This window comes from Schistocerca serialis, chromosome 1 (assembly GCF_023864345.2).
Source record: "Schistocerca serialis cubense isolate TAMUIC-IGC-003099 chromosome 1, iqSchSeri2.2, whole genome shotgun sequence".
NCBI lineage: Eukaryota > Metazoa > Arthropoda > Insecta > Orthoptera > Acrididae > Schistocerca > Schistocerca serialis.
Window position 1 is genome coordinate 420,012,802 of NC_064638.1, and position 26,142 is coordinate 420,038,943.

The window sequence follows — 26,142 nt, forward strand, 5'->3', positions numbered from 1 at the left end:
AGAGGGCATTAAGGTGCTGCCAGAAGCTCCCGTCACTAGGCTAATGCCACAGTGGTGCGCTGGGGCAAGTAAACACAATGTTGAGGGCATCGCCAAACTGTAAACCAGGCTCCCTTAGTCAAGGCGAGTTAGAACAAGGGCTCTGTAGAGCTGCAGCAGCATAGAGGGATCTGCACCCCAGTTGGTGTTGCTCAGGCAGCAGAGGGCATTGAGGTGCTGCCAGCAAGTTGACAAAGGTGAGATAGCCAAGTCAATCGGGCATCGAAAACCAGTCCTAAGAATAGATATGTCTCCACTACAGTGAGTGGATCATCATTAAGGTAAAGTTCTGGTTCTGGATGAACGGCGTGACACCGACAGAAATGCACAAGACACAACTTCGCGGCTGAAAACTGGAAGCCGTGGGCTAGAGCCCATGACTGCACCTTGTGGATGGCTCTCTATAGGTGCTGGTGGGCAACACTAGTACTGGAGAAGTGGTACAAAATGCATCTGCATACAGAGAAGGTGAGACCGATGGCCAGACAGCTGCTCCTAGACCGTTAATGGCCACTAAAAATAGAGATACACTCATTACAGAGCCCTGCGGGACCCCGTTTTCTGGATATGGGGGGAACTATGGGAGGCACGGAAAGTATGGAGCGATAGGAAATTTTGGATAAAAATCGAGAGCAGGCCCTGGAGACCCCACTCATATAATGTGGCAAAGATATGATGTTGCCAAGTCATGTCATAAGCTTTTCGTAAATCAAAAAAGACAGCAGCCAGGTGTTGGTGTCTGGAAAAGGCTGCTCGGATGGCAGACTAGAGGGACACTAGATTATCAATGGCAGAGCAACCCTGGCGGAAACCACCCTGGCATGGAGCCAGTTGGCCATGTGACTCCAGGATGTAGCACAACTGCCATCTTATCATACGTTCTAACAGCTTACAAAGAACGTTGGTGAGGCTCATGGGCCGATAGCTATCCACATCAAACAGGTTTTTACTGGGTTTGAGCACTGGAATGATGGTGCTCTCCCGCCATTGCGATGGAAAGATGCCTTCGCACCAGATCCGGTTGAAGATGATGAGGAGATGTCGCTTGTAGTCGGACAAGAGATGTTTCATCATCTGACTCTGGACCCGATCTGGCCCAGGAGCTGTGTCAGGTCAATGTGCAAGGACATTGAGGAGCTCCCACTCCGTAAATGGAGCATTATAGGGTTCACTGTGATGTTCTGTGAATGAGAGGGCTTTCCTTTCCATCCACTGTTTGAGGGTGCAAAATGGTCGGGGATATTCTGACCCGGAGGCTCGAGCATAATGTTCAGCAAAGAGCTCGGCAATTGTGTTTGTGTCGGTAGATAACACGCCATTGATGCTAATGCCAGTAACACCTATCGGGGTCTGGTACCTACAAACACGTCTGATCTTCGTCCAGACTTTGGAAGGTGACATATGGCACCCAATGGTCGAGACGTACCTCTCCCAACACTCCTGTTTCCACCTTTACATAAGCTGGAAAATGCAGCCATGGAGCCGTTTAAAAGCTATTAGGTGCTCTAGGGAAGGGTGCCACTTATGTCGCTGTAGAGCTCGCTGACACTCTTTAATGGCCTCAGCAATTTCCAGCGACCGCCAAGGTACTGACTTTCGCCGGGGACATGGTAAAGAACAAGAGATCGCATTTTCCGCTGCAGAAACGATCGTTCTAGTGACCTCCTCAACTACCATATCGATGGTACCATAAGGAGGAGATTCAACAGTGACAGTAGAGGTGCAAGTGTCCCAGTCTGCTTTGTTTAAAGCCCATCTTGGTAGATGTCCAGGGGAATAGTGCTGGGGAGTGACAGGAAGATGGGAAAGTGGTCACTACCACACAAGTAATCGTGGCCTCTCCAGTGAACAGATGGGAGAAGTCCTGGGCTGCAGAGGGATAAATCAATGGCCGAGTAAGTGCCATGAACCACACTGAAATGTGTGCAGGCTCCAGTATTTAAGAGGCAGAGGTCAAGTTGAGACAGGGAAGCTTCAACATCTCTACCTCAACCAGTAAGCACAGTGCCACTCCACAGAATGTTATAGGTGTTAAAATCTCCCAAAAGTGTGAAAGGTTTAGGGAGTTGATGAATCAGTACTGCAGGGGTACTGCACCATCTGGAGAAAGACATACATTGCAGACAGTTATTTCCTGCATTGTCCTTATCCTGACAGCCACAGCTTTAAGAGGGGTTTGAAGGGGCACAGGTTCACTGCATACCGAGTTCAGGACACAGACACAAACTCCACCCGACAAGCTATTATAGTTGCTACGGTTTTTGTAATATCCCCTACAGCCGCGAAGGGCAGGGGTCTGCATTGTCGGGAACCAGGTTTCCTGGAGGGCAATGCAGAAAGCAGGTGTAAGGCTTAAGAGTTGCCGTAGCTCAGCCAGGTGGTGAAAAAACCGCCGCAATTCCACTGGAGGATGATGGGATTGTGAGACTGAGAGGCACGAAACAGTCAATGAGGCAGTTTACGCTTCAGGGTTGCCTCCTGCCACCGACTGAGTGTTTGTGTCCATTTGTACTGTGGATGAGGCATCAGTGAGATCCATATCCTCAGGGGATACTGAGATCTCCACCTCACCCGCAGGTGCAGGATTGGTAGGGAGTGGTGATGTTAGGGCCACTGGAGAGTTGTTTTCCTCAGCGGACTTCTTTGTTTGCTTGCCCTCTCGCTTCTCTTTAGGGGCTTGCTGGGAGGACTTATCCGAAGTAGCTTCAGGCACGGAGGTAGACCGTGAAGCTCTTTGTCCAGCAGTTTTTGGCTCGTTTAGCCCCTGGCGAGTGTTCGCTGTGGCATTAGTGGAGACCTTGGGAGAGAGAGTCCCAAGGGACCCCTTCCGCATGAGGAGAGCCAAGGAGGCTGTTGCTTCTCCAGCTGGGGGGAGGGGATCGATATCCCCTGCGTTTGTGGGGCCTTGCTTCCGAAGTAGGTACTCTGGAAGCAATGGAAGGAAATTTTCCCCCTACCGCCCAGGGGTGGATGTATTCTGAAGGCCTGGAGGGCCCACTTTTCTTGGCACAGAATGTGGTACAACTAGTATTTGTGGTGGCGATGGTACTGTAGCTGCAGCGTATGTGGAAGTCAATTGAACGGGGTGCAATTGTTCAAATTTATGTTCAGCCTCTTGGTAAATCAACGGGTCCAGGGTCTTGTTCTCCATGATTTTCCACTCCTTTTGGCATACTGTGCAGTCTGACGAGCAGGAGGAGTGCTGCTCTCTGCGGTTGATTCAAGTGGGAGGAGGTCCACAGGGAGTATCTGGATGCAGTGGAAGTTCGCAGTCTTGACATGTGGCGTTGGCAATGCAGCGGGAAGACATGTGCCCAAATTTCCAGCACTTAAAGCACCGCAAAGGCGGAGGGACGTACGGTTTAACGTCACAGTGGTAAACCATCACCTTGACCTTTTTAGGCAATGAATCACCCTCAAAGGCCAAGATGAAGGCACCAGTAGCAACCCTGTTGTCTTCGGGTCCCCTGTAAACGCGCTGGATGAAATGAACACCCCGCCGTTCTAGATTGGCGCGGAGCTCATCGTCAGACTGCAAGAGGAGGTCGCAATGGAAAAATAATTCCCTGGACCATGTTGAGGCTTTTATGGGGAGTGACGGAGACAGGAATATCACCCAGCTGGTCACAAGCGAGTAACGTCCGTGATTGGGCTGGGGATGCTGTATGAATCAAGACTGCACTGCTTCTCATCTTGAACAGCACTGTCACTTCCCCAAACTTATCCTCAAGATGTTCAACAAAAATCTGAGGGTTCATAGGTAGAAAGGAGTCCCATCCATTCTGCTACAGACTGAATACCAAGTCGAATATGGCTCTCTTCTTTCTGCAGCTCTATGTTTCTCCCATGGTGTAGCGAGGGAGGGAAATGATTTAGGGTCATATCTGCCAGCATTGTACTCCATCTTGCCCTTCTTAAAGACTGCTGGTGCCGTATGCTCACCAGGAAGAGATTACTTAGTCCATTTCATTGTTGGTCATCCGCCCTGATACCACCCACTCTGATCAGGGGCTCCCCCCACGGGTGCCAGCCAGCCACAGCAAAGGGCACCTGGCATGATGGCCATTGCTGGTAGTCCTGATGCCCCAGGAAGACTAGCATATACTCCTTTGCATACATGGGGAGTTTACCACTCAGGCATCAGCAGTGCAAACCCTGGGTTGTCAGGGGGGCTACCATCAAATGGGTACATGACGGCCCCACAACAATGGTCTGGTTACCATGCTGAATATTGGGCACAGAGAAATCCAATAGTCACGGGGGCAAAAGAGGACAGGAGACAATGGAAGAAGATGACATATCGCGGAAAGTGTCCTCGCCCAAATAGTTGAACCGCAGGTGGAGATGCAATGCCATGACAAGACGTTCAGCAGATCGAATCTAAGGGAACTATGGATAACTTATGCACCAGGTAAGGCATCCTTCCCCTTATGGCCCGCACTTCTGTAGAATTTGGAAAGTGGCAGGTGAAACCATAAAATGAGACCTGAACGTACAGGGCCTAAAAGTGTGAGATTACTTTTAGTCGCCTCTTACGACAAGCAGGGATACCTCGGACCTATTCTAACTCCCGGACCCGTATGGGGGTTGGACAATGGTATGAACTGGAAGAGGCAGGGTTCAATGTTGGAATTAGGGTGGTTTTGGTTGGAGGGATTGGCAGCAAAGAAGTGCTTCCATTGCAGGGAGTGGGGAAAGGAGAGTAGGCCTTTGACAAGTCTACCATAGTGAGATTTTCACTCAGCAGCGGAGTGTGCGCTGATATGAAACTTCCGGGCAGATTAAAACTGTGTGCCGGACCGAGTTCAAGTCTCGGTCCGGCACACAGTTTTAATCTGCCAGGAAGTTTCAAGTCTACCATGGCTAAATTTGGATGTAGGGCAAAAGCCAGGATTTGGTGGAGGGTTCGTAGGGAGTTTTTGGAGGGGGGGGGGTGGGGGGGGTATGGCAAGTTGGAAATATCAGCTAGGCAGTGTTTAGCTGCTATGAGGGGTGTGTGAGGAGCAACACTGTGGGTACGATAGGTGTTGGATAGTGGTGCCCCAAGGCAGCAGTAGGTTGGATAATTTATGGAGGTGATGTCTGGGATGCTTCTCCAGGTGCCGGTGAGCAAGGGATTCAATTTCAGAGATGCAATGTCAAGAGTAGGGATTGCAGAGTAGCAGTATCTTTGCAGAGGAAGCAGAGGTGGTTTTGGAATGCCTGTGCCATGGAGATATGTTTTTGCAGTACCAGATCTGCAAGGGCCAGGAACAGGCGGAAACTGGAAAGACGTGGATAAATGTGAAAGGAGGGATTGGATCCAGATAAAGGCTGTTGGGGGGATTCCATGGTTTAGGCAGCACTTGAGAAACAGGATGTAGGACTAGGTTTTGGACAGGGAAAGGGGTACTTTTCTAAACTGGTGCAGGAAGTTGGAGCAAGCATCCATTGTGGCAAGAATGGTGCAAAGGAAAACGGAATAACACAAAAATGTGCAAAATAGGTGTTGATAGTTGTGAGAGGTGCTGGATAAGCAAATAGACATATAAAAATGCATAAAAAGTATGTAAAGACGCGCAGAAGCAGGCATCAATATACAAAAATAGGCACAAATGCATGAAACTGTGTGAAACCACATAAAACTGCGCACAAATACATTAAAAACATGGGCAAAAAGGTACGATGAGGTATGGGAGTGTGTGTGTGTTGCAATAAGTGAAGAGATTGGGGGGAGGGTGGGGGTGGGGGTGGGGGGGGGGGGGGGAGGGGTGTTTATGTTGAGGATTGAAAGTACATGTGGCAAGGGCAAGGCTGGAAAATGAAAGTCTAAAGTACGTCAGGATGAGGCATGAAGTGGGATCAATAGGAATAAATGTAATTAACTAACAAAGGAAAAAAATATGTGGCATTAGATGCTGCATCAATAATCCACGCGGTCACAAGGTCTGTGTTGTGAATGGACAGTCATTGATACAGTGTGGCTCGGAAGTAGATGCGGCTTGCAAGGTGGTGAATAAACACACGAAAGAATGGACACTAAGGATGTTTGGTTAGCGGAGCACTCAACTGCGCAGTTATAAGTGCAGACAGACACTAAGAAGAGTAATGCTATAGAGAAGAGCAACAAAAGAAAACATCTCAGGGTTGTAGGGTGGAAGAAAGCCATTTAGCAATAATCAAACAATGGAAACTCCAGGTAGGAATATCAACAATGTAGGAAAAAATACATTGCTACTTACTGTAAAGAAGACACCTGAAGTTGCATACAGGCACGATTAAAAGACACTCACATATAGCTTTTGGCCACAGCCTTCATCAGTAAAGACACACGCACACGCACTATTGCCAACTCCAACAGCTTGGGCATGAATGCAACATCACTTGGGATGTAAACAAAAATCTGGAGGGCTTGGTAAAGGGGAAGGGGCAGTAGTGTATGGGTGGGGAGAGAGAGAGACGAATGCTCCTTGCAACTTGACATGTCTTCTTTATGGCAAGTAGCAATCTTTCTTTTCCTACATTTCTACCTGGAATTACCATTGTTGGATTTTTGCTGAATGGCTTTCTTCCATTCTACAACCCTGTATGTTTTCTTTTTTTACTCTTCTCTAAAGCATTACTCTTCTTAGCGTTCATTCTTTCTCTTCTTTCCTGTGTTTATCCACTGCCTTCAAAACCACATCTCCTTCCGAACCACATTGTATCAACAACTGTCCACGCACAAAATAGACTTCGTGACTGTGAAGATTGTCGATGCAATACCTAATGCCCCAGATTCTTTCCTCAGATTCTTTCCTCAGATAGTTAATTACATTCATTCCTATCAATCCCACTTCATCCCACATCCAGACCTACTTTAGAGTTTTGTTTTCCACAGCTGCCCGTGCAATACGAACCTTTGATTCTCGAGCTAACCCATATCCCCCGCCCCCTCCTCCTCCTCCCTTCACTCATTGAAACACACACACACACACACACACACACACACACACACACACACACAACCACACACACTCACTCACACTCACACTCCCATACCTCATCATTTCATTTTCATCCCTGTTTCTTTATATTTTTAACGTATTTGTGGGTAGCTTAACTATGTTTCACATATTTTGTGTATTTTAACATATTTTTACATATTTGTGCATTATGTGCTTGTTGCCGTGTGTCTTTACTTATCCCGCTCCTCTCACAAGCATCAACACCCATTTTGCCCATTTTAGGGTCATTCCCCTTTCCTTTGCACCATTCCTGCCACAATGGACGCTTGCTCCAACTTTCGGCACCAGTTTAGAAAATTATCCCTTTCCCTGGCCAAAACCCAGTCCCACATCCTGTTTCTCAAATGCTGCCTAAACTATGGAATCACCTCAAATGGCCTTTCTATGGATCCAACACCTCCTTTCACGGAGATCTACATCTTTCCAGATTCTGCCAGTTCCTGGCCCTTGCAGATCAGGTGCTGCAAGAACACATCTCCATGGCACAGGCATCCCAGAACCACCTCTGCTCCCTCTGCAAGATACTGCTACTCTACAACTCTATACATCACATCTCTAAAGTTGAATCCCTTGCTCACCAGCACCTGGAGGAGCATTCCTGACACCACCTCCATAAATTATCCAACCTACTGACATTCTACTGCCGTCTCGGGGCACCACTACCCAAACCTATCATACCTACAGTGTTCCTCCTCATACACCCCTCATAGCAGCTAAAGCCTGCCTAGCTTACCTTTTCAAATTGTCACATAGCCGAAAACTCCCTATCAACCCTCCACCAAAATCCACAGGCAAAACATTCCCATAACACTGTGGTTAACCTTTCCACCAAAACCCTCAGCTCCATAAATGTTTCAGTCTTATCCAAAGGCCTCACCTTTGACCCAACACACAAAATTAAACACGGTGGGCTTGTCAAAGAACTACTCTCCTCCTCTCGATCCCTGCAATGGAAGCACTTCTTTGCCACCAACCCCTCCAACCAAAACTGCCCTAATTCCAACACAGAACCCTACCTCTTCCAGTTCGTACCACCATGCCGCCATGATCTCCCCCTCGCACCTAACCATCCTTGGCCGCCTTACCTCCAACTTAGCCTCACCACCTTTCCCCAGGTCTCTTTCTCAGAACACCAACCTAACAGTAGAAGAAAGAACAGCCAGACAACTTCAAAACAAATCCTGACCTAATCATCCTACCTGAAACAAAGGTTCCACCACTGTTTTAAGAATCGCAGTGACTGACTGGCAGAAGGCCTCCGCCAATTGTCTCGCAGTGACTACCTGGCAGAAGGCTTCTGCCAATTGTCTGACTCCTCCACCTATAAATTTTGCCAGAGTGATCCCATCCCAGAAGCACAACACTAACTCCAATCTCTGCTGTGTTTTGTTTTGCTTTAGCTTGCAAAACACAACTAGGATCATAAGCGCCGAAACTCCAAACTCAGCTTAAAGCATTAGGCCCTTCCCAGAACATCTCCCCTGAATCAATTCCCCTCCTTGACACTGTGATAGCCTGTACACCCACCTTCTACATGCTCCCCAAAATCAACAAACCCAACAATAATGGACACCCCAATGTGGCTGGTTACTGTGCTCCTACTGAAAGAATGTCGGCACTCACTGACCAACACCTCCAACCGATTGCCTGTAATCTAGCCTCCCATGTCAGACACCAACCACTTCCTGCACCAACTCTCCACAATCGCCATCCCTTTACCTCTGGATCCCTACTGGTCACTGTTGACCCACCTTCCTATACACCAACGTCCCTCATGCTCATGGTCTAACCGCTATTGAACACTACCTTTATCAATGTCCTTCAGTCTCTTAACACACTGCCTCATTCTTCATACTCCTCATTAACTTTATCCTAACCCACAATTACTTCTCATGTGAAGGGAGAGTATATAAACAAATCCACAGCACAGCCATGGGCACTCGCATGGCACCGTCCTATGCCAATCTTTTTGTGGGCCATCTGTCATCTAGAGGAGGCCTTCCTAGCCTCCCAAAACACCAAACCCCTAGTCTGCTTCAGGTTCATTGATGATATCTTCAAGATCTGGACACAGGACCAAGACACCCTATATTCATTCCTACATAACCTCAACACCTTCTCTTCCATCTGCTTTACATGCTCCTCCTCAATCCAGCGTGCCATTTTCCTAGATGTTAACCACCTCCTCTCTGATGGCTCCATCCGCACCTCTGTCCACATTAAACCAACCAACCACTAACAGCACCTGCATTTTGGCAGCTGCCACCCCTTTCACACCAAGAAATCCCTAACATATAGCATGGCCACCTGGGGTGCAGTGACAAAAACTCCCTTGGTCAGTATGCTGAGTATCTCACGAAGACCTTCACTGACAGACACTATCCCCTAGAGATAGTCCACAAACAGATCTCCCATGCCATTTCCCCTCACAACCCCCAATCCTCGCATCACCCCCACAAACCAGCCACAAAGAAATATCCCCTTCAGCACCCACTACTACCCCAGACTGGAACAACTGAACCACATCCTTTGGCAGAGCTTTGATTACCAACCATCATGCTCTGAAATGAGGGACATCCTACCCACCATACTTGCCACCCCACCTAAAGTAGTGTTCTGTTGTCCACCTAACCTCCACAACAACCTAGTCAATCCCTAAGCCACTCCAAATTCCAACCCCTTGCCACAGTGATCATATCCCAGTGGGAGGTCCAGTTGCAAAACTTGCTCAATCCACCCACCCAGCATTTCCTATACCAGTCCTGTCACAGGTTTATCTTAGCCCATCAAGCAGCCAGGGCACCTGTGAAAGCACCCATGTCATTTATTAGCTCTGCTGCAATCATTGCACAGCTTTTTTTTATATTGGTATGACAACCAACCAACTGCCCACCAAACAGCCGACACAAAATTGTGGCCAAGAGCAAAGTAGACCACCCTTGGCACAACATGCAGCTGAACATAACAAACTTTATTTCAATGGCTGCTTCACAACCCAAGCCATCTGGATCCTTCCCTCCACCATCAGTTTTTCTGAACTGCTCAGGTGGGAGTTACACTCACAACACATTTTCTGCTCTCATGATTATCCCGGCCTCAACCTGCAGTAACATACTGTCTCCACACCCTCCACCCAACAATTTCTACCCCCTCTGCCCTACCATCTCATCCCCATTCTCATCTACCACCCTGATTATTTGCAGACCTCTGCCAACGTATCTGTGCGTCATTCCTCACTTCTCTCCTTTTTTTGTTTCTTTTTTCCCCACCTCCCTGACCCACAACCTCCTGATACTGCAATTGGAATTGACAGATTCAGAAGGGCCATATTCATATTCAACACCAAAAATCTTGAGTCAGAAAATGGGCTTGTTTGCTGGAAGACAGTTAAATATCCACATGGATAGTGTAATGACGTATGGGCACTACAGACAGTTAAGTTACCATATCAGACCATGACTGTCTTCACAAGTTGCAAAACAAGAGCAACACACCAAAAAAAGTTTTGCATCACCATGGTCCCGGAACCTGTGCAGAAAACTGGAATAGATAACATAAACATCATTTCAGTCCATTTTATTGCTCAGGAAAGCCACAAATTGCATGTTGTACCACCATACAGCGAAACCTTCAGAGGTGGTGGTCCAGATTGCTGTACACACCAGTACCTCTACTACCCAGAGCATGCCCTCTTGCATTGATGTATGCCTGTACTCGTCGTGGGATACTATCCACAAGTTCATCAAGGCACTGTTGATCGAGACTGTCCCACCCCTCAACAGTAATTCGGCATAGATCCCTCAGAGTTGTTGGTGAGTCACGTCGTAAATAAATAGTCCTTTTCAGTCTATGCCGGGTGTGATCGATAGGGTTCATGTCTGGAGAACTTGCTGGCCACTCTAGTCGAGCGATGTCATTATCCTAAAAGAAGTCATTCACAAGATGTACACGATGGGGGTACAAATTGTTGTCTATGAAGATGAATGCCTCACCAATATGCTGCCAATGTGGTTGCACTATCGGTCAGAGGATGGCATTCACGCATTGTACAGCCATTATGACGCCTTCCATGACCACCAGTAGCATATGTCGCCCCACATAATGCCACTCCAAAACATCAGGGTACCTCCACCTTGCTGCACTCGCTGGACAGTGTGCCTAAGGCGTTCAGCCTGACCAGGTTGCCTGCAAACACGTCTCCGATGATCGTCTGGTTGAAGGCATATGCACTCATCGATGAAGAGAACATGATGCCAGTCCTGAGCAGTCCATTCACATGTTGTTGGGCTCATCTGTACCACACTGCATGGTGTTGTGGTTGCCAAGATGGACCTCGCCATGGACGTTGGGAGTGAAATAGCACATCATGAAGCCTACTGCGCACAGTTTGAGTCGTAACATGACGTCCTGTGGCTGCACGAAAAGCATTAATCAACATGTCAACATGCTGTTGGGGTTAATCCAAGCCATAATCCGTAGGCAGCAGTCATCCACTGCAGTTGTGGCCCTTGGGCAGCTTGAGGGAGGCATGTCATCGACAGTTCCTATCTCTCTGTATCTCCTCCATGTCCAAACAACATCACTCTGGTTCACTCCGAGACATCTGGACACTTCCTTTGTTGAGAGCCCCTCCTGGCACAAAGGAACAATGTGAACGCGATCAAACTGCGGTATTGACCATCTAGGCAGGGTTGAACTACAGAGAACATGAGCCGTGTACCTCCTTCCTGGTGGAATGACTGGAACTGATCAGCTGTCGGGCCCCCTCCTTCTAATAGGCGCTGATCATGCATAGTTGTTTACATCTTTGGGTGGGTTCAGCGACATCTCTGAACAGTCAAAGGGACTGTGCCTGTGATACAATATCCACAGTCAACGTCTATCTTCAAGAGTTCTATGAAATGGGGTGATGCAAAACTTTTTTTGGTGTGTATTTACTAAATACGGTAACCGATATCTGCTAGTAGCTCCCATATTGATTCACATTTTCCAAAGCAAAGTCTGCTCTTCAGCATATGAAACAGGTAAAATTAACAATTAAAACAATAATCAGTGTAAAGACTGAATATTAACAACTTCAACATCTTGAAAGAATTAAATTAAAGCTCCCAATTCTGTCTGTACCTAGGTCACTCTTTTTATCAAAATGCTGAAACGTGTAGTGAAACAACAGATTTACAATGATCGTATCTTGCTGGAATTATTTTTTTTATCAGACTTATTTTTCTTCATTTTCAGGAAATTTCATACTAAAAAGTGACGATAACTGCTGTAATTATATCTGTGTAACAGACTCATAGTATACAGAAAGTATTCCTCCTTTTCTTCAATCTGCTGATGAAGAACATTGACAACAGATCTGAATAACAAACCTAATTTGATTTATTAGGCACTTCAGTGTATTTCAGGCAGGCTATCTTTAGTAACCTAATCCATAATTTTTCCTTTCGAACCGTCCTGCTAAAGCATTTTAATACTATTACTTAATCCATGATGACAATGAGAAAGTCTTCTCCCTCTGAAAGACAACAGTTATCAGTGATGATCTTACCTGCATCAATGGTACCACTTAGCTAATTACTGTACACACTTCTGAAATCACCTACAATTTGACAGTGCAAACTTTGGCACAATGCCAAACAAAGACATGATGCTGTTGAAACTTGGTTGTTTGTATTTTTTATTACATAAGGAAAATTTGTAGCTAAAAGTCCACAAGAAATTCTGAGCTCTTAGAGGTAATAACCGTCTAGATCAGATTATGCTTTCCTAAGCTTTTCATACCATTCCTGTTCAATGATGATTTATTCTCAAATTGCGAAAAAAGTTCTACAATTTTCAATGTATTTCATTTGGTTCAGCTTCAATTTTAGACACAGAAAATTGGTTGTAGCTACCCTCTCTTAGTTGCCTTCAAATAGGAGGAATACAAAATATTGCTAGGAGTAGAAAAATTTCATGTAAACAATAATGCGACAAATAACAGGAAATCAGTGATTTACGAATATAATGTGACTCTGCCAGATTTTACAAGTTGTGAAATTTGGTATTTTCACCATTCCCGTTTAGAAATGTTGTAAACATGAAGGCAATGGGTTACTAATATTGGCAACTGCTATTTGTTTAAAGTTGAAATTGTGTCCTTAATTTTTTTTTCAAGGTTGACGTATGCATGTAAGTTTAAAATGACCATTTATTTCCAGCCTAAGGAACTAATGCCTTGATATGACATCAGCCAATAACAGTTTTATCTGCCAACATCAAATTTCTCTACCCTTTTGTACAACAAATTCATATTTTGGAGACACCTCTAATGCGGTGCAGCAATTGAACGGCACAGTTTCATAGTACGCAGTATAAACATGAAAAACAACAAACACAGCAATTTAGCTTTAAAAACACTTGAGCCAAAATGGAGTCTGATTAACTTGCATCTATCAGGCAATCAGACCTCTAATTACACTGCAGAGCACGCTGCTATCACAACTTCATTTTGCACAATAGTAAAAATAATACTGAGTACATATTGTTGCAAACATTTTCATTGTACTGTTGTACCACAAGACACATGTCTCTGTGACGTCATGTGTTCTGTATTGTGACTGGCTGATACAAGTCAATGAAGCAATGTTTGTTATGCTAAAATGCCTATTTGGTGTTCTGAAATACAGAGTTCAACTGGTGCACCACATTAAGGATCTCTCCAAAACACGCCATTTTTGCTACGGTTTGTTGTGCAAAAGTATTAAAAAATGTGATGTGCTGAGGGCAATTTGGCCCCTATGTTCAAATACAGATTCAGAGTGGCAGTTCTAAAATTATAGTGAAGTATTGAAGCTTTTGTGGCTTAATGTCTGAACAGATAACTTCAAGAGTTATGATTATAAAACTTTCAATGTTGTTTGGTTGCAGAGTTCTTTGTTCTTTAATTGATTTGATTTAATAGATTTAACATAGAGGTTTCTTTTTCAACAACGTAAATAAATTAGATGTGCTATTTCAATGATAACAACAACTCTCTCTCTCTCTCTCTCTCTCTCTCTCCTCAGTGATCACAGGCCCTGTAGACCACGCGCTGCATCAACGATCTGCTTCCACCCTGTGGAAATTTCTAATGCTGCGATGTCCTTCTCTATGTCATCTTTCCACTTTGTACGAGGTCGGCCCAATGGTCTTGTTGTCTGCAGAGTTCCTTCAAATGCTTTCTTGGTGATTCTGTTGGTTTCCATTCTAGGCCACATGTCCAGCCCACTGCAGTCTCCTACTTCTTAATTTCTGGATGATGGTGGGCTGCTTCATTAACTGATTTTGACTTCTCAATACGCCATTCTCCAACACAGGCCCCCAGATTTTTCTCATTACTTTTCTTTCGAAAACATTCAGTTTTTCTCTTTCATTTTTTTTTAAGCGTCCAGCTTTCTGAACCGTACAGTACTATGGGGCAGATGATAGTGTTGTAATAAGAACAACGCTGATCATTAATAATGTAACTAATAGGTATAATTCTATTTTCATCATAACACTGAACAATAAGGGCAGCATAGTTTAGAAATAAGCTGTAAGGAAATAACACCGGCACAAAATAATACCTAAATCAGCAAATAAATAAACAAAAATTTCATGTCTCTAAACGCAGCTTGTCCTACCAATAAGAAAATTGTGATTAGTCGTCATATGACTAGAGAGTCATTATACACATGGAATCACAGGTAGCATACAAAAATATTTGTGATTACCATTTCATTAAGCTTTGAAGAAATTTGGTAGCCAATCTTCACAAGAAAGGCAATTTCTGATGATCTTATTGGCTGCAGTTCTGGATCTCCATGGTACTCTATTAAGCGCCTCTGTCTCCAGTCACGGATGGAAGGACTGACAAGGGGATCCTGTAAAAAAATGTTGCTTTCACAAGTGTAGTCAAGAACACCATAGCACTATGCATTGCTGTACAAAAAAATGTAAACAAATTTTTGTTAACCCTGGCAATGCCAACAGTGGAGGTGAGGTTACTTCATGCTCACCTTTTGTAAATACTGTAATCTAGTTGTGAACTTAATATTTTAAAATTCTAAAAAACATTCATTGTTTTTAATCCACTCTTCGACCAGATTCAACAACTGTTTCACTTTGTCGATTACACTCAATCCAAAAATTTAAGTCTTACTCAATAAATAATAGCATCAAAACATATTTTCTGGTTTTGGATCACACAGCATTACCTCTTTAGGAAGTAGCTTTTTCAACAGTCAAGAATAATTAGCAATTTTTTTTTGGTGGTTGATTATAAAGTACAGCTCCCGCCTCTCCAGTCAGTATACAGTAATAAGCCAAAACATTATGACCACTGCCCACTGTGATGTCTGGCGCCACCTGGTGGCGCTGCGGGCATGTGAAGTGGTAACAAAAGTATGTCAATGGAGGATCATCCTAACGAACATATGGGCTGCAAATGTGGAAATCCATTGCAATAAGTGACTTTGACGAAGGACAGTTTAATATTACGCAGAGCATATGAAGAAGTATCTCAAAAATGACAAAGCTGTTTGATTGCTACTATCGTGAGCATTTACAAAAAGAGGTAGGAGGCAGTGAAGCTACCACTAGGCACTAAATAGTTGGATGTCTACAACCCTTCAAGAACGTGGGGTTCAGAGACTTGTCTGCTGTAAAGTAGGACAGATGGTGATCTGTGGCATCTATCTGGCATCTATCCCAACAGATAAAGAGCTAGAATTCAAAGGTGCAAAAATTTTCCAAATTGCAGTTTGTGGGGTGCTTGTTAATCCTCTAATACAATAAGTATATACTAAAACACTGGTATTGTAAGTTTGATCTTTTATAGTATGATTGCTTGGTTGGTTGTTTTGGGGTATAAAGGGACCAAACTACAGAGTCATCAGTCCCTTTTTCCTCAAGCAAACAAGTCTCAAAGTAAAACAATTAAAAACAAATGAATTGGGGGAAGTAAATTGGGAACCATATCGAAAGAGAGAATAAAAAAAGTGAACCAAAGGGGGAGATACACACTAAAAGGAAAGGTAGCAGGAGGCAGTAAAATAACATAGCAGACGGCCTGAGTTCGCTGATCACAACGATAAAAAAAAGATGAGCCAGCCACTCTGCAACACACTAAAATCGCCAGCTTAAATGACAAGGTGAGCAGAACATACATAGGGAAAAGACAAACAACAAGGCAAACAAAATGCAAAGTAAGAGCAACGAAGATGTAAAAGGGAGGGAGGATGGAGGCCTGGGAGAGAAGGCCAGGTGCCCAAGCTTCGACGGTATGATAAAAAACCCCTCGCAAATGAAACAAAAAACTAAATTGGCCATTTAGGCTTTTTCGCCCAACATTGTAGGTATAGTGCTGGGAAGGTTGAAAGTCCGCCACAGAATAGCTAAAATAAGACAGTCCAACAAGAGGTGGATGACAGTTATACGGGAGCCACAGCGACACTGAGGTGGGTTCTCATGGTGGAGGAGGTGACCCATGTGTTCTCCACGAATGGCCGATGCAGAGCTGGTAAAGGACAACAGAGTCCCTGCGAGTGGCTCGCATGGATGACCGCCATACATTCGTTGTCTCCTTGATAACACGGAGTTTGTTTGGGGTTCTGAAGGTATGTCATTCAGTATCCCAGAACGTGAAAACTTTGCGGTGGAAGACCGATCAGAGAAATTTCCAGAGTTGGTTTACCAGTAGCCTGTTTGGCCAGGCTGTCAGCAAGTTCATTGCCTGGTATCCTGATATGTCCTGGGGCCCAAATGAAGGTCACTGAACGTCCACTGTTCTATGGCATAAAGAGACTCCTGGATAGTCATTACCAAATGATATCAAGGGAAGCACTGGTCAAGAGCTTGAAGGTTGCTTAAGGAGTCATTATAGATGAAGGACACACCAGTGCTCAAAGGTGTGACAGATGGCTACCAACTCTGCAGTGAAAACACTGCAGCCATCCGGCAAGGAATGCTGTTCAGTATATCCAACGTGAGCATAAGCAAAGCCAACAAGACTGTCAGCCATTGATCCATTGGTGTCGACTATTTCTGAGCACTGGAACTTGCCAAGAAGAGAAAGAAATTGCCGGCAAAGGGCCTCAGGTGGAACGGAACCTTTTGGGCCTTGCGATAGGTCCAGCCGAAGCCTTGCCCGAAATATGGACCATGGAGGGATATGGAAGTGGGAGCCGCAGGAAAGGTGGTAGTTATAGTACGAAAAGCAAAGTATTAACTTCATACATGCACAGAGACTCAAATTATCTCACCAAGTAAAATATTATTCGTCTGCAGAAGGCTCTCTCATCAGCAGTTTGCAAAAATCCCCCAAAAATTCTTCAGCTAGATACGCTGTATGAGAGTGAACAATCTCCTATAAGAAGCTGACGTGTTTCACTAGCGCTGTTAAAACAAGAGCATGCATAAAATCCAGACCTACTGAAGCACAGAAATGTCCCATTGTCCTTTGAATGTCCCCACCAAATTGACAATCTGAGTAGTAGCTTCCAGTGTTCATGTTGCAATTCACATAGACTGTGCAGCAAGTCTTGTTTTAGCCTTTACTTTGGACTGAGCTTGACTTTGTCAATACTTCCAATCCCAAAATAGTAAATAAAGCCTCACAACTTGCCACAAGTATCCCCAAGTGAAATTCCCTGATGTTTCCCTGATTTCCAGACAAGTTTTAGCATTTTTCCCTGACAAATTTTGAGATCTCAAGAGTAAGTAAAGACTTAAGTTGACAATCCACCTTCGCAGCTACAATACAAGAAATAATAGTACCGAACAAAGAAATATCCAAATAAAACTTGCAAGCAGATGGTGTTTCCTAATGTGAGCAAAAATCTGAAGTACTAACATCAACATTTTTTGTAATGAACTGTTTTTAGATGGAGAAAGCAAGCCAAATGGAATGTGGGTTTTATTGAGTCCACTGACCTTTTTTTTTTTTTCAATAAAGCAAAACACATTTGGTAACAAAAATACGCATTTCCTTTGGATCGCAAAATAGATTTAAAATAACTTAACTGATTTCAGAAATAACCTCAGAAAAAAATAGGCCTCTTGAATGAAGTGTATAAGGTAGGGAAGAGTTGTGTAAACCAACAAGATAGGTGACTGCCAATAAAATGTTGATTCTACTATGTTCATTACTGTAGGTTATTACCAACTGTGTTACATGTATTATTTTACAGGTATTATGCGACTTTTCTTTCAAGTAATATCTGAGCACATAGTGTACAAACCATCAACCATCAGCGACTGCCAAAATTTTCTTCTTCTTGTCATCCATACTTTATAATATATAAGCTACTTTTGAAGTGCTAAAATAAATAAAATTTCTATAAAACGACACACTTTGTGATGTGTTTGTGGTGAGACAGTTGCAATTTCTGAAATCCATCGCCTGTGGCCTCTGGCCTACAGAGGAACATTACAGTACCGGGTCCATGGATGATGATGATGATGATGATGATGATGATGATGATGTTGTTGTTGTTGTTGTCATCTTCAGTCCAGAGACTGGTTTGACATAGCTCTCCATGCTACTCTAACCTGTGCAAGCTTCTTCACCTCCGAGTAATTACTCCAACTTATATCCTTCTGAATCTGTTTAGTGTATTCATCTCTTGGTCTCACTCTATGATTTTTGCTCTCCAAGCTTCCCTCCAATTCTAAATTGGTGATCCCTTGATGCCTCAGAATATGTCCTACCAACCGATCCCTTCTTCTAGTCAAGTTGTGCCACAAACTCCTCTTCTCCCCAATTCTGTTCAATACCTCCTCATTAGTTATGTGATCTACCCATCTAATCTTCAGCATTCTTCTGTAGCGCCACATCTCAAAAGCTTCTATTCTCTTCTTGTCCAAACTATTTATCGTCCACATTTCACTTCCACACATGGCTACACTCCATATAAATACTTTCACAAATGACTTCCTGACACTTGAATCTATACTCGATGTTAACAAACTTCTCTTCTTCAGAAACACTTTCCTTGCCATTGCCAGTTTACATTTTATATCCTCTCTACTTCGATCATCGTGAGTTATTTTGCTCCCCAAATAGCAAAACTCATTTACAGTACTACTTTAAGCGTCTCATTTCCTAATCTAATTCCCGCAGCATCACCTGATTTAATTCGACTACATTCCATTATCCCCATTTTGCTTTTGTTGATGTTCATCTTACATCCTCCTTTCAACACACGGTCTATTCCTTTCCACTGCTCTTCCAGGGCCTTTGCTGTCTGTGACAGAATTACAAGGTCATCGGCAAACCTCAACGTTTTTATTTCTTCTCTGTGGATTTTAATTCCTACTCCAATTTTTCTTTTTTTCCCCTTTACTGCTTGCTCGATGTATAGATTGAATAACATCAGGGATAGGGTGTGTCACTCCCTTACCAACCACTACTTCCCTTTCGTGCCCATCGACGCGTGATAACTCCCATCTGGTTTCTGTAAAAATTGTAAATAGCCTTTCGCTCCCTATATTTAACCCTTGTCACCTTCACAATTTGAAAGAGAATATTTCAGTCAATACTGTCAAAAGCTTTCTCTAGAAATGCTTGAAATGTAGGTTTGCCTTTCCTTAATGTAGCTTCTAAGATAAGTCTTAGTGTCAGTATTGCCTTGCATGTTCCAACACTTCTATGGAACCCAAGCTGATCTTCCCCAAGGTCAGCTTCTACCAATTTTTCCGTTCACCTCTAAAGAATGTATATTAGTATTTTGCAGCTACGATTTATTTAACTGATAGTTCATTGTTTTCACACCTGTCGACACATGCTTTCTTTGGGATTGGAATTATTGTATTCCTCTTTAAGTCTGAGGCTATTTTGCTTGTCCCATACATCTTGCTCACCAGATAGGTAAAGTCTCGTCATGGATGGCTGTCCCAAGGCTATCAGTAGTTCTGATGGAATGTTGTCTACTCCCGGGGCCTTGTTTTAACTAAGGTCTTTAAGTGGTCTGTCAAATTCTTCGCGCAGTATCATATCTCCCATTTCATCTTCATTATGTCCTTTTCCACTTCCATAATATTGTCCTCAAGTACATCACCCCTGTATAGACCCTCTATATACTCCTTTCACCTTTCTGCTTTCCCTTCATTGCTTAGGACTGGTTTCCCTCCGAGCTCTTGATATTCATACAGATGGTTCTCTTTTTTTTTTCCATAGGTCTCTCTAGTTTTCCTGTAGGCAGTATTTATCTTATCCCTAGTGATATATGCCTCTACACCCGTACATTTGTCCTCTACCGATCCTTGCACTTCCTATCAATCTCATTTCTGAGACATTTGTATTCCTTTTCCCCTGCTTTGTTTCCTGCATTGTTACATTTTCTCCTTTCATCAATTAAATTCAATATTTCTTCCGTTACCCAAGGATTTCTACTAGCCCTCGTCTTTTCAGCTACTTTATCCTCTGCTGCTTTCACAATTTCATCTCTCAAAGCTACCCATTCTTCTTCAACTGTATATCTTTCCCCTGCATTTGTCAACTGTTCCCTAATTCTCTATCTGAAACTCTCTACAACCTCTGGTTCCTTCAGTTTATACAGGTCTCACCTCCTTAAATTCCCGCATTTTTGCAGTTTCTTCAGTTTTAATATACAGTTCATAACTAATAAATAGTGGTCAGGGTCAGCATCTGTCCCTGGAAATGTATTACAATTTAAAACCTGGTTCCTAAATCTCTGTCTTACCATTATATAATCTATCTGAAATCTTCCAGTGTCTCCAGGCCTCTTCCACTACAACCTTCTTTCAAGATTCTAAAACTAAGTGTTGGGTTGGGTTGTTTGGGGGAAGAGACCAAACTGCGAGGTCATCGGTCTCATCGGATTAGGGAAGGACGGGGAAGGAAGCCGGCCGTGCCCTTTCAAAGGAACCATCCCAGCATTTGCCAGGAGCAATTTAGGGAAATCACAGAAAACCTAAATCAGGATGGCCAGACGCGGGATTGAACCGTTGTCCTCCCGAATGCGAGTCCAGTGTGCTAACCACTGCGCCACCTCGCTCGGTAAACCAAGTGTTAGCCATGATTAAGTTATGCTCTGCGCAAAATTCTACCGGCGGCTTCCTCTTTAATTCCTACGCCCAGACCATATTCACCTACAACTTTTCCTTCTCTTTCATTCCCTACTATCCAATTCCAGTTCCCCACGACTATTAAATTCTTGTCTCCCTTAACTATCTGAGTAATTTCTTTTATTGCATTATACATTTCTTCAATCTCTTCATCATCTGCGGAGCTAGTTGGCATGTAAACTTGTACTACAGTGGTAGGTGTGGGCTTTGTGTCTGTCTTGGTTACAATAATGCATTCATTATGCTGTTCATAGTAGCTTATCTGGGCCCCTATTTTTTTTTATTCATTATTTAACCTACCCCTGCATTACCCCTCTTAAGGCGGGTCCACATTGAGTACGCCACGCCATGCTGCTGCACCCCGCACACAGCTGTAACAGAGAGGAGTGCGCTATCCGCGCCGCTCCGAGGCGCGCACTGTGTTCCAGTTGGAGCGCACACATGGTCTGAAGATGGAGCGAGCCAGAAGCCGTCTAAACTGAGCGCGCGCAAACACACCACTTCCTTTGATGTACTGACAACAGCCGGAAAACAGCGCGGCGCGGCACGGCACGGCGCAGCGCGGTTCGCCATCCACACTGAGCGCGCAGAGCCGTTTTGCGCAGCGCGGCACGCTCAGTGTGGACCCGCCTTTAGATTTTGTATTTATAGCCCGTGGCAGTCCTGTATTCACCTGCCCATGGATAAAACACAAAACTCCACTGCATTATGCCACACACAAACAGACCCGGCGTGCGGACAGGTTGATGAGACCAGATCTGATGGGCAAGACATGCACATTAATGGGAAAGGAAGGGCTTCAGATTGGCAGGCCCGATCCATTAGAGATACCTGCAGAAATGGTCTGCAGTTTTGGCCTGTTGCAGAAATTCACTAGTGTGGCCAGCTATTCAGGAGTCACAGATAGCATGTTGATGAAATGGGACCCCATTGATCAATCCATGCAACAGATAACTTGTGCAAACACTCTGAGAATCAATAGCAATGATGATCGGTGCCAATTCACCATAAAGATTATCACTGAGCTGCAGACGAGATTTTTTCAGTGTTTTAATTTCCCTGACATGTTTGAAAGTCCGTGATATTCCCTGAATTCCAGAACCTGTGGCAACCCTGGTCTCACAGTAAGTGCAGATACTATGTATCCCTGAATAAAAAAATCCTTAACACAAAACATTACAATCACTAGTACTAGATTTGCCTGTGTTCATTCAGTATTATTCAGAGTGGCAGCATTAGCAAAATGAACAATTTTAGCAAAGCTGTGATAATTTATGTCTAAATCAGACTGGTTGAATGAGGCTTTGAAACCTGCTCCTTCCTAGCAAGTGTCTACTACCTTAAATAGTTTGTACTGTAAAAATTACAAAATAGTACAACATTCTTGTATTGTACCTGATTTTGAACTAAGTGCACTTGTACACACGTTAACTCAAGTGGTACCCATTTTGGAGCATGATTACCCATATTACCAATCCTTCTGTAGAATATTCAGAATGACTGCCTGGTGTTTATCAAGCTGTGCTTATGCACTGCAATAGCAACCACCACCTATTCTCCTCCAAGGTTATTTGAACATGGTCGATACCAGTTTGTTATGACCTGTTTATTTTCCAAGATAGGTTATTCCTTTACTTCACTTACAGAAGCTCATGTGACACACCTAACTGATGTCCTGCTCTATTTAGAAATTAATTAAATGCACTGGAATGAAGTGAATAAATCAATGAGTATATAATCAACGAAGATGCAAAGGTGTGAAGTGATGGTGTGAAGTTGCAATTGAAAATTTCATGTTACTGCATCTTCAATGAGTCCATTCTCACGGACCAAATTAATTTCAGTGCATTTAATTCATTTCACGAATATTCCTCTTGGATGGGTAAGCCACAGTCCTCCACCAACTTCATTCCCCCAGTGGTGCTATTCTCATATATGCCAAGAGAGATCCTCTACTAACATTGTTCAGAAATTGTAAGTACACACATCAGGAAGTCCGAGTCTGGCCTGGAGGTGCACTCAGATAGCCTAATTGTTAAGGTAACTGTCCGCGATAAGCAGGAATTTTCAGTTGTCACTGCAAGTTTATTACTCCTCTAAATCATAACTAGTTTCAAGCACTTTATACTTATCTTCCAATAGTTTACACTCAATGTAAAATTTTGAAACAAATTATACGAGGGGGGACCCAAAAGAAATGGGATTGTTGTCATAAAAAATTTATTGATGAACCTTTTTACAAAATTACTTCAGTCACCTTCAAAATACTCTCCATTACATGTGATGCACTTGTCAAGTCTCTTTTCCCACTGTTGGAAGCATGTTTGGAACTCTTCAAGCTGTTTTTACCGCCTCCATAATGCTCCCCTTTTAGTGGTGGTGGTGGTGGTGGTTCATGGAAATAGGAAAATGTCGCACGGGGGCGCTAGGTCTGGCGAATACGGAGCATGGGGAATGACAGACCACTTCTGAGATTCTGAGATACCAAATAGTGGGTCACTCGTAAGGCCGCGTGTGCTGGAGCGTTGTTGTGATGCTGAAACCAGTCACCTGATCGCCAAAGTTCCGGGCGTTTCCTCCTCACATTCTCTCGCAGACGCCTTAAAACATCCAAGTAAAAGCGCTGGTTAACAGTCTGGCCAGGGGGTACGAATTCCCGATGCACAATTCCACGAACATCAAAAAAGACAATGATCATCGTCTTCACATTTGACCTCACTTGCCCTGCTTTTTTTAGTCTGGGAGAGTTGGGAGTCCTCCACTGGCTTGACGCTTGCTTGGTTTCTGGGTCACACCCGTAACACCTATTCTCATCCCCTGTAATGACTTTGTTCAAGAAGTTTGGATCACATGCAATCTCTGTTTTCAAGTCATGACACACATTCATGCGGATGGTTTTTTGCTCCTCTGTGAGAAGGCACGGAACAAATTTGGCAGCAACATGTCTCATGTGCAAATCCTCACTCAAAATCCGCTGGCACAAGCTCCAACTGATTCCTGTCTCTGCTGAAATTTGGTCGATCATTTGGCGACGATCCTTGTTGATCTTTTGGTGGACCTTTTCAATGTTCTCATTTCGCGATGTTGAAGGGCGTCCAGAACGAGCTTGGTCTTCAACACATATTTCACCACACATCTCACCATGCTTAAAGCGCCCAAACCACTCGAAAACCTGTGTGCGGCTCATAGCGTCCTCCTGGAAAGCTCCCTGAAGCATTTGGTGTGTCTCTGTTGCAGTTTTTTTAAGCAGGAAACAAAATTTCACACACACTCTTTGTTCTTTTAAAGTTGCCATAACGACTTCGCAAAGGTAACCCACCAACAGTCAGAGAAACACAATACCACACTTGCACGTTCAACTCTACACTGACGCCGTCTGCACAGCTGTTTCATGAAGGTCTCTACTAATACCATCTAGCGTGAGAACCCTGCACTACGCCTACGAGTGGCAGCACCCTCGGAGTCCAGTTTCTTTTGGGTCCCCCCTTGTACATGCTTTTGTCATGTACATATTCTATTAGAAAAGTAAACTGCCTCTTTCTAATATTGTTGTCATCAATGAGTGTGAGTTATATCACACTGATGTAAATGTTTGGTTTCACATCTTAGAGTGGTATATAATATGAGTTTTCTGTAAGACTAGTTGCATTTCAGCAGGACTGTTCATTTTAAGGCATCTGTTGTAAGGAAACAAGGCATGCCACTGCTTCAGTATGAATGATAATGTAAAATAAACAAAATTTGTATCTGAGATGTAATTGGAAAAGGGAAAAAATAAGAGCTTTGGGAACTCTGATTCATTGTAGTGGTTGCTGTTGTTGTTGTTGTTATGGTCTTCAGTCCTGAGGCTGGTTTGATGCAGTTCTCCATGCTACTCTATCCTGCGCGAGCTGCATCATCTCCCAGTACCTACTGCAGCCTACATCCTTCTGAATCTGCTTAGTGTATTCATCTCTTGGTCTCCCTCTACGATTTTTATCCTCCATGCTGCCCTCCAGTACTAAATTGGTGATCCCTTGATGCCTCAGAACATGTCCTACCAACCGATCCCTTCTTCTAGTCAAGTTGTGCCACAAACTCCTCTTCTCCCCAATTCTATTCAATACCTCCTCATTCGTAACGTGATCTACCCATCTAATCTTCAGCATTCATCTATAGCACCACGTTTCAAAAGCTTCAGTTCTCTTCTTGTCCAAACTATTTATCATCCACGTTTCACTTCCATACTTGGCTACACTCCATTAAATACTTTATGAAACGACATTCTGACACTCAAATCTATACTCAATATTAACAAATTTCCCTTCCTCAGAAAAGCTTTCCTTGCCATTGCCAGTCTACATTTTATATCCTCTCTACTTCGACCATCATCAGTTATTTTGCTCCCCAAATAGCAAAACTCTTTTGCTACTTTAACTGTCTCGTTTCCTAATCTAATTCCCTAATTCTCTGTCAAACTCTTCATGCAGTATCATATCTCCCATTTCATCTTCATCTAGATCCTCTTCCATTTCCATAATATTGTCCTCAAGTACATCACCCTTGTATAGACCCTCTATATACTCCTTCCACCTTTCTGCTTTCCCTTCTTTGCTTAGAACTGGGTTTCCATCAAAGCTCTTGATATTAATACAAGTGGTTCTCTTTTCTCCAAAGGTCTCTTTAATTTTCCTGTAGGCAGTATCTATCTTACCCCTAGTGAGGTAAGTCTCTACATCATTACATTTGTCCTCTAGCCATCTCTCCTTATCCATTTTGCATTTCCTGGCAATCTCATTTTTAAGACGTTTGTATTTCTTTTTGCCTGCTTCATTTACTGCATTTTTATATTTTCTCCTTTCATCAATTAAATTCAATATTTTTTCTGTTACCCAAGGATATCTACTAGTCCTCGTCTTTTTGCCTACTTGATCCTCTGCTGCCTTCACTACTTCATCCCTCAAAGCTACCCATTCTTCTTCTACTGTATTTCTTTCCTCCATGCTCTCCCTGAAACTCTGTACAACCTCTGGTTTAGTCAGTTTAT

The 26,142-nt window shown here is 43.7% G+C and overlaps 1 protein-coding gene across 1 annotated transcript in view; it reads right to left on the reverse strand.

Moving 5' to 3' along the window:
- The window catches only part of LOC126472074 (sphingomyelin phosphodiesterase 4), a 200,193-nt gene that overhangs the window by 50,881 nt on the left and 123,170 nt on the right, over positions 1–26,142 (reverse strand). Inside the window, exon 11 of the mRNA XM_050099910.1 lies at positions 14,762–14,911. Coding sequence (XP_049955867.1) covers positions 14,762–14,911 — 150 coding nt within the window. The remainder of the gene's footprint in view (positions 1–14,761; positions 14,912–26,142) is intronic.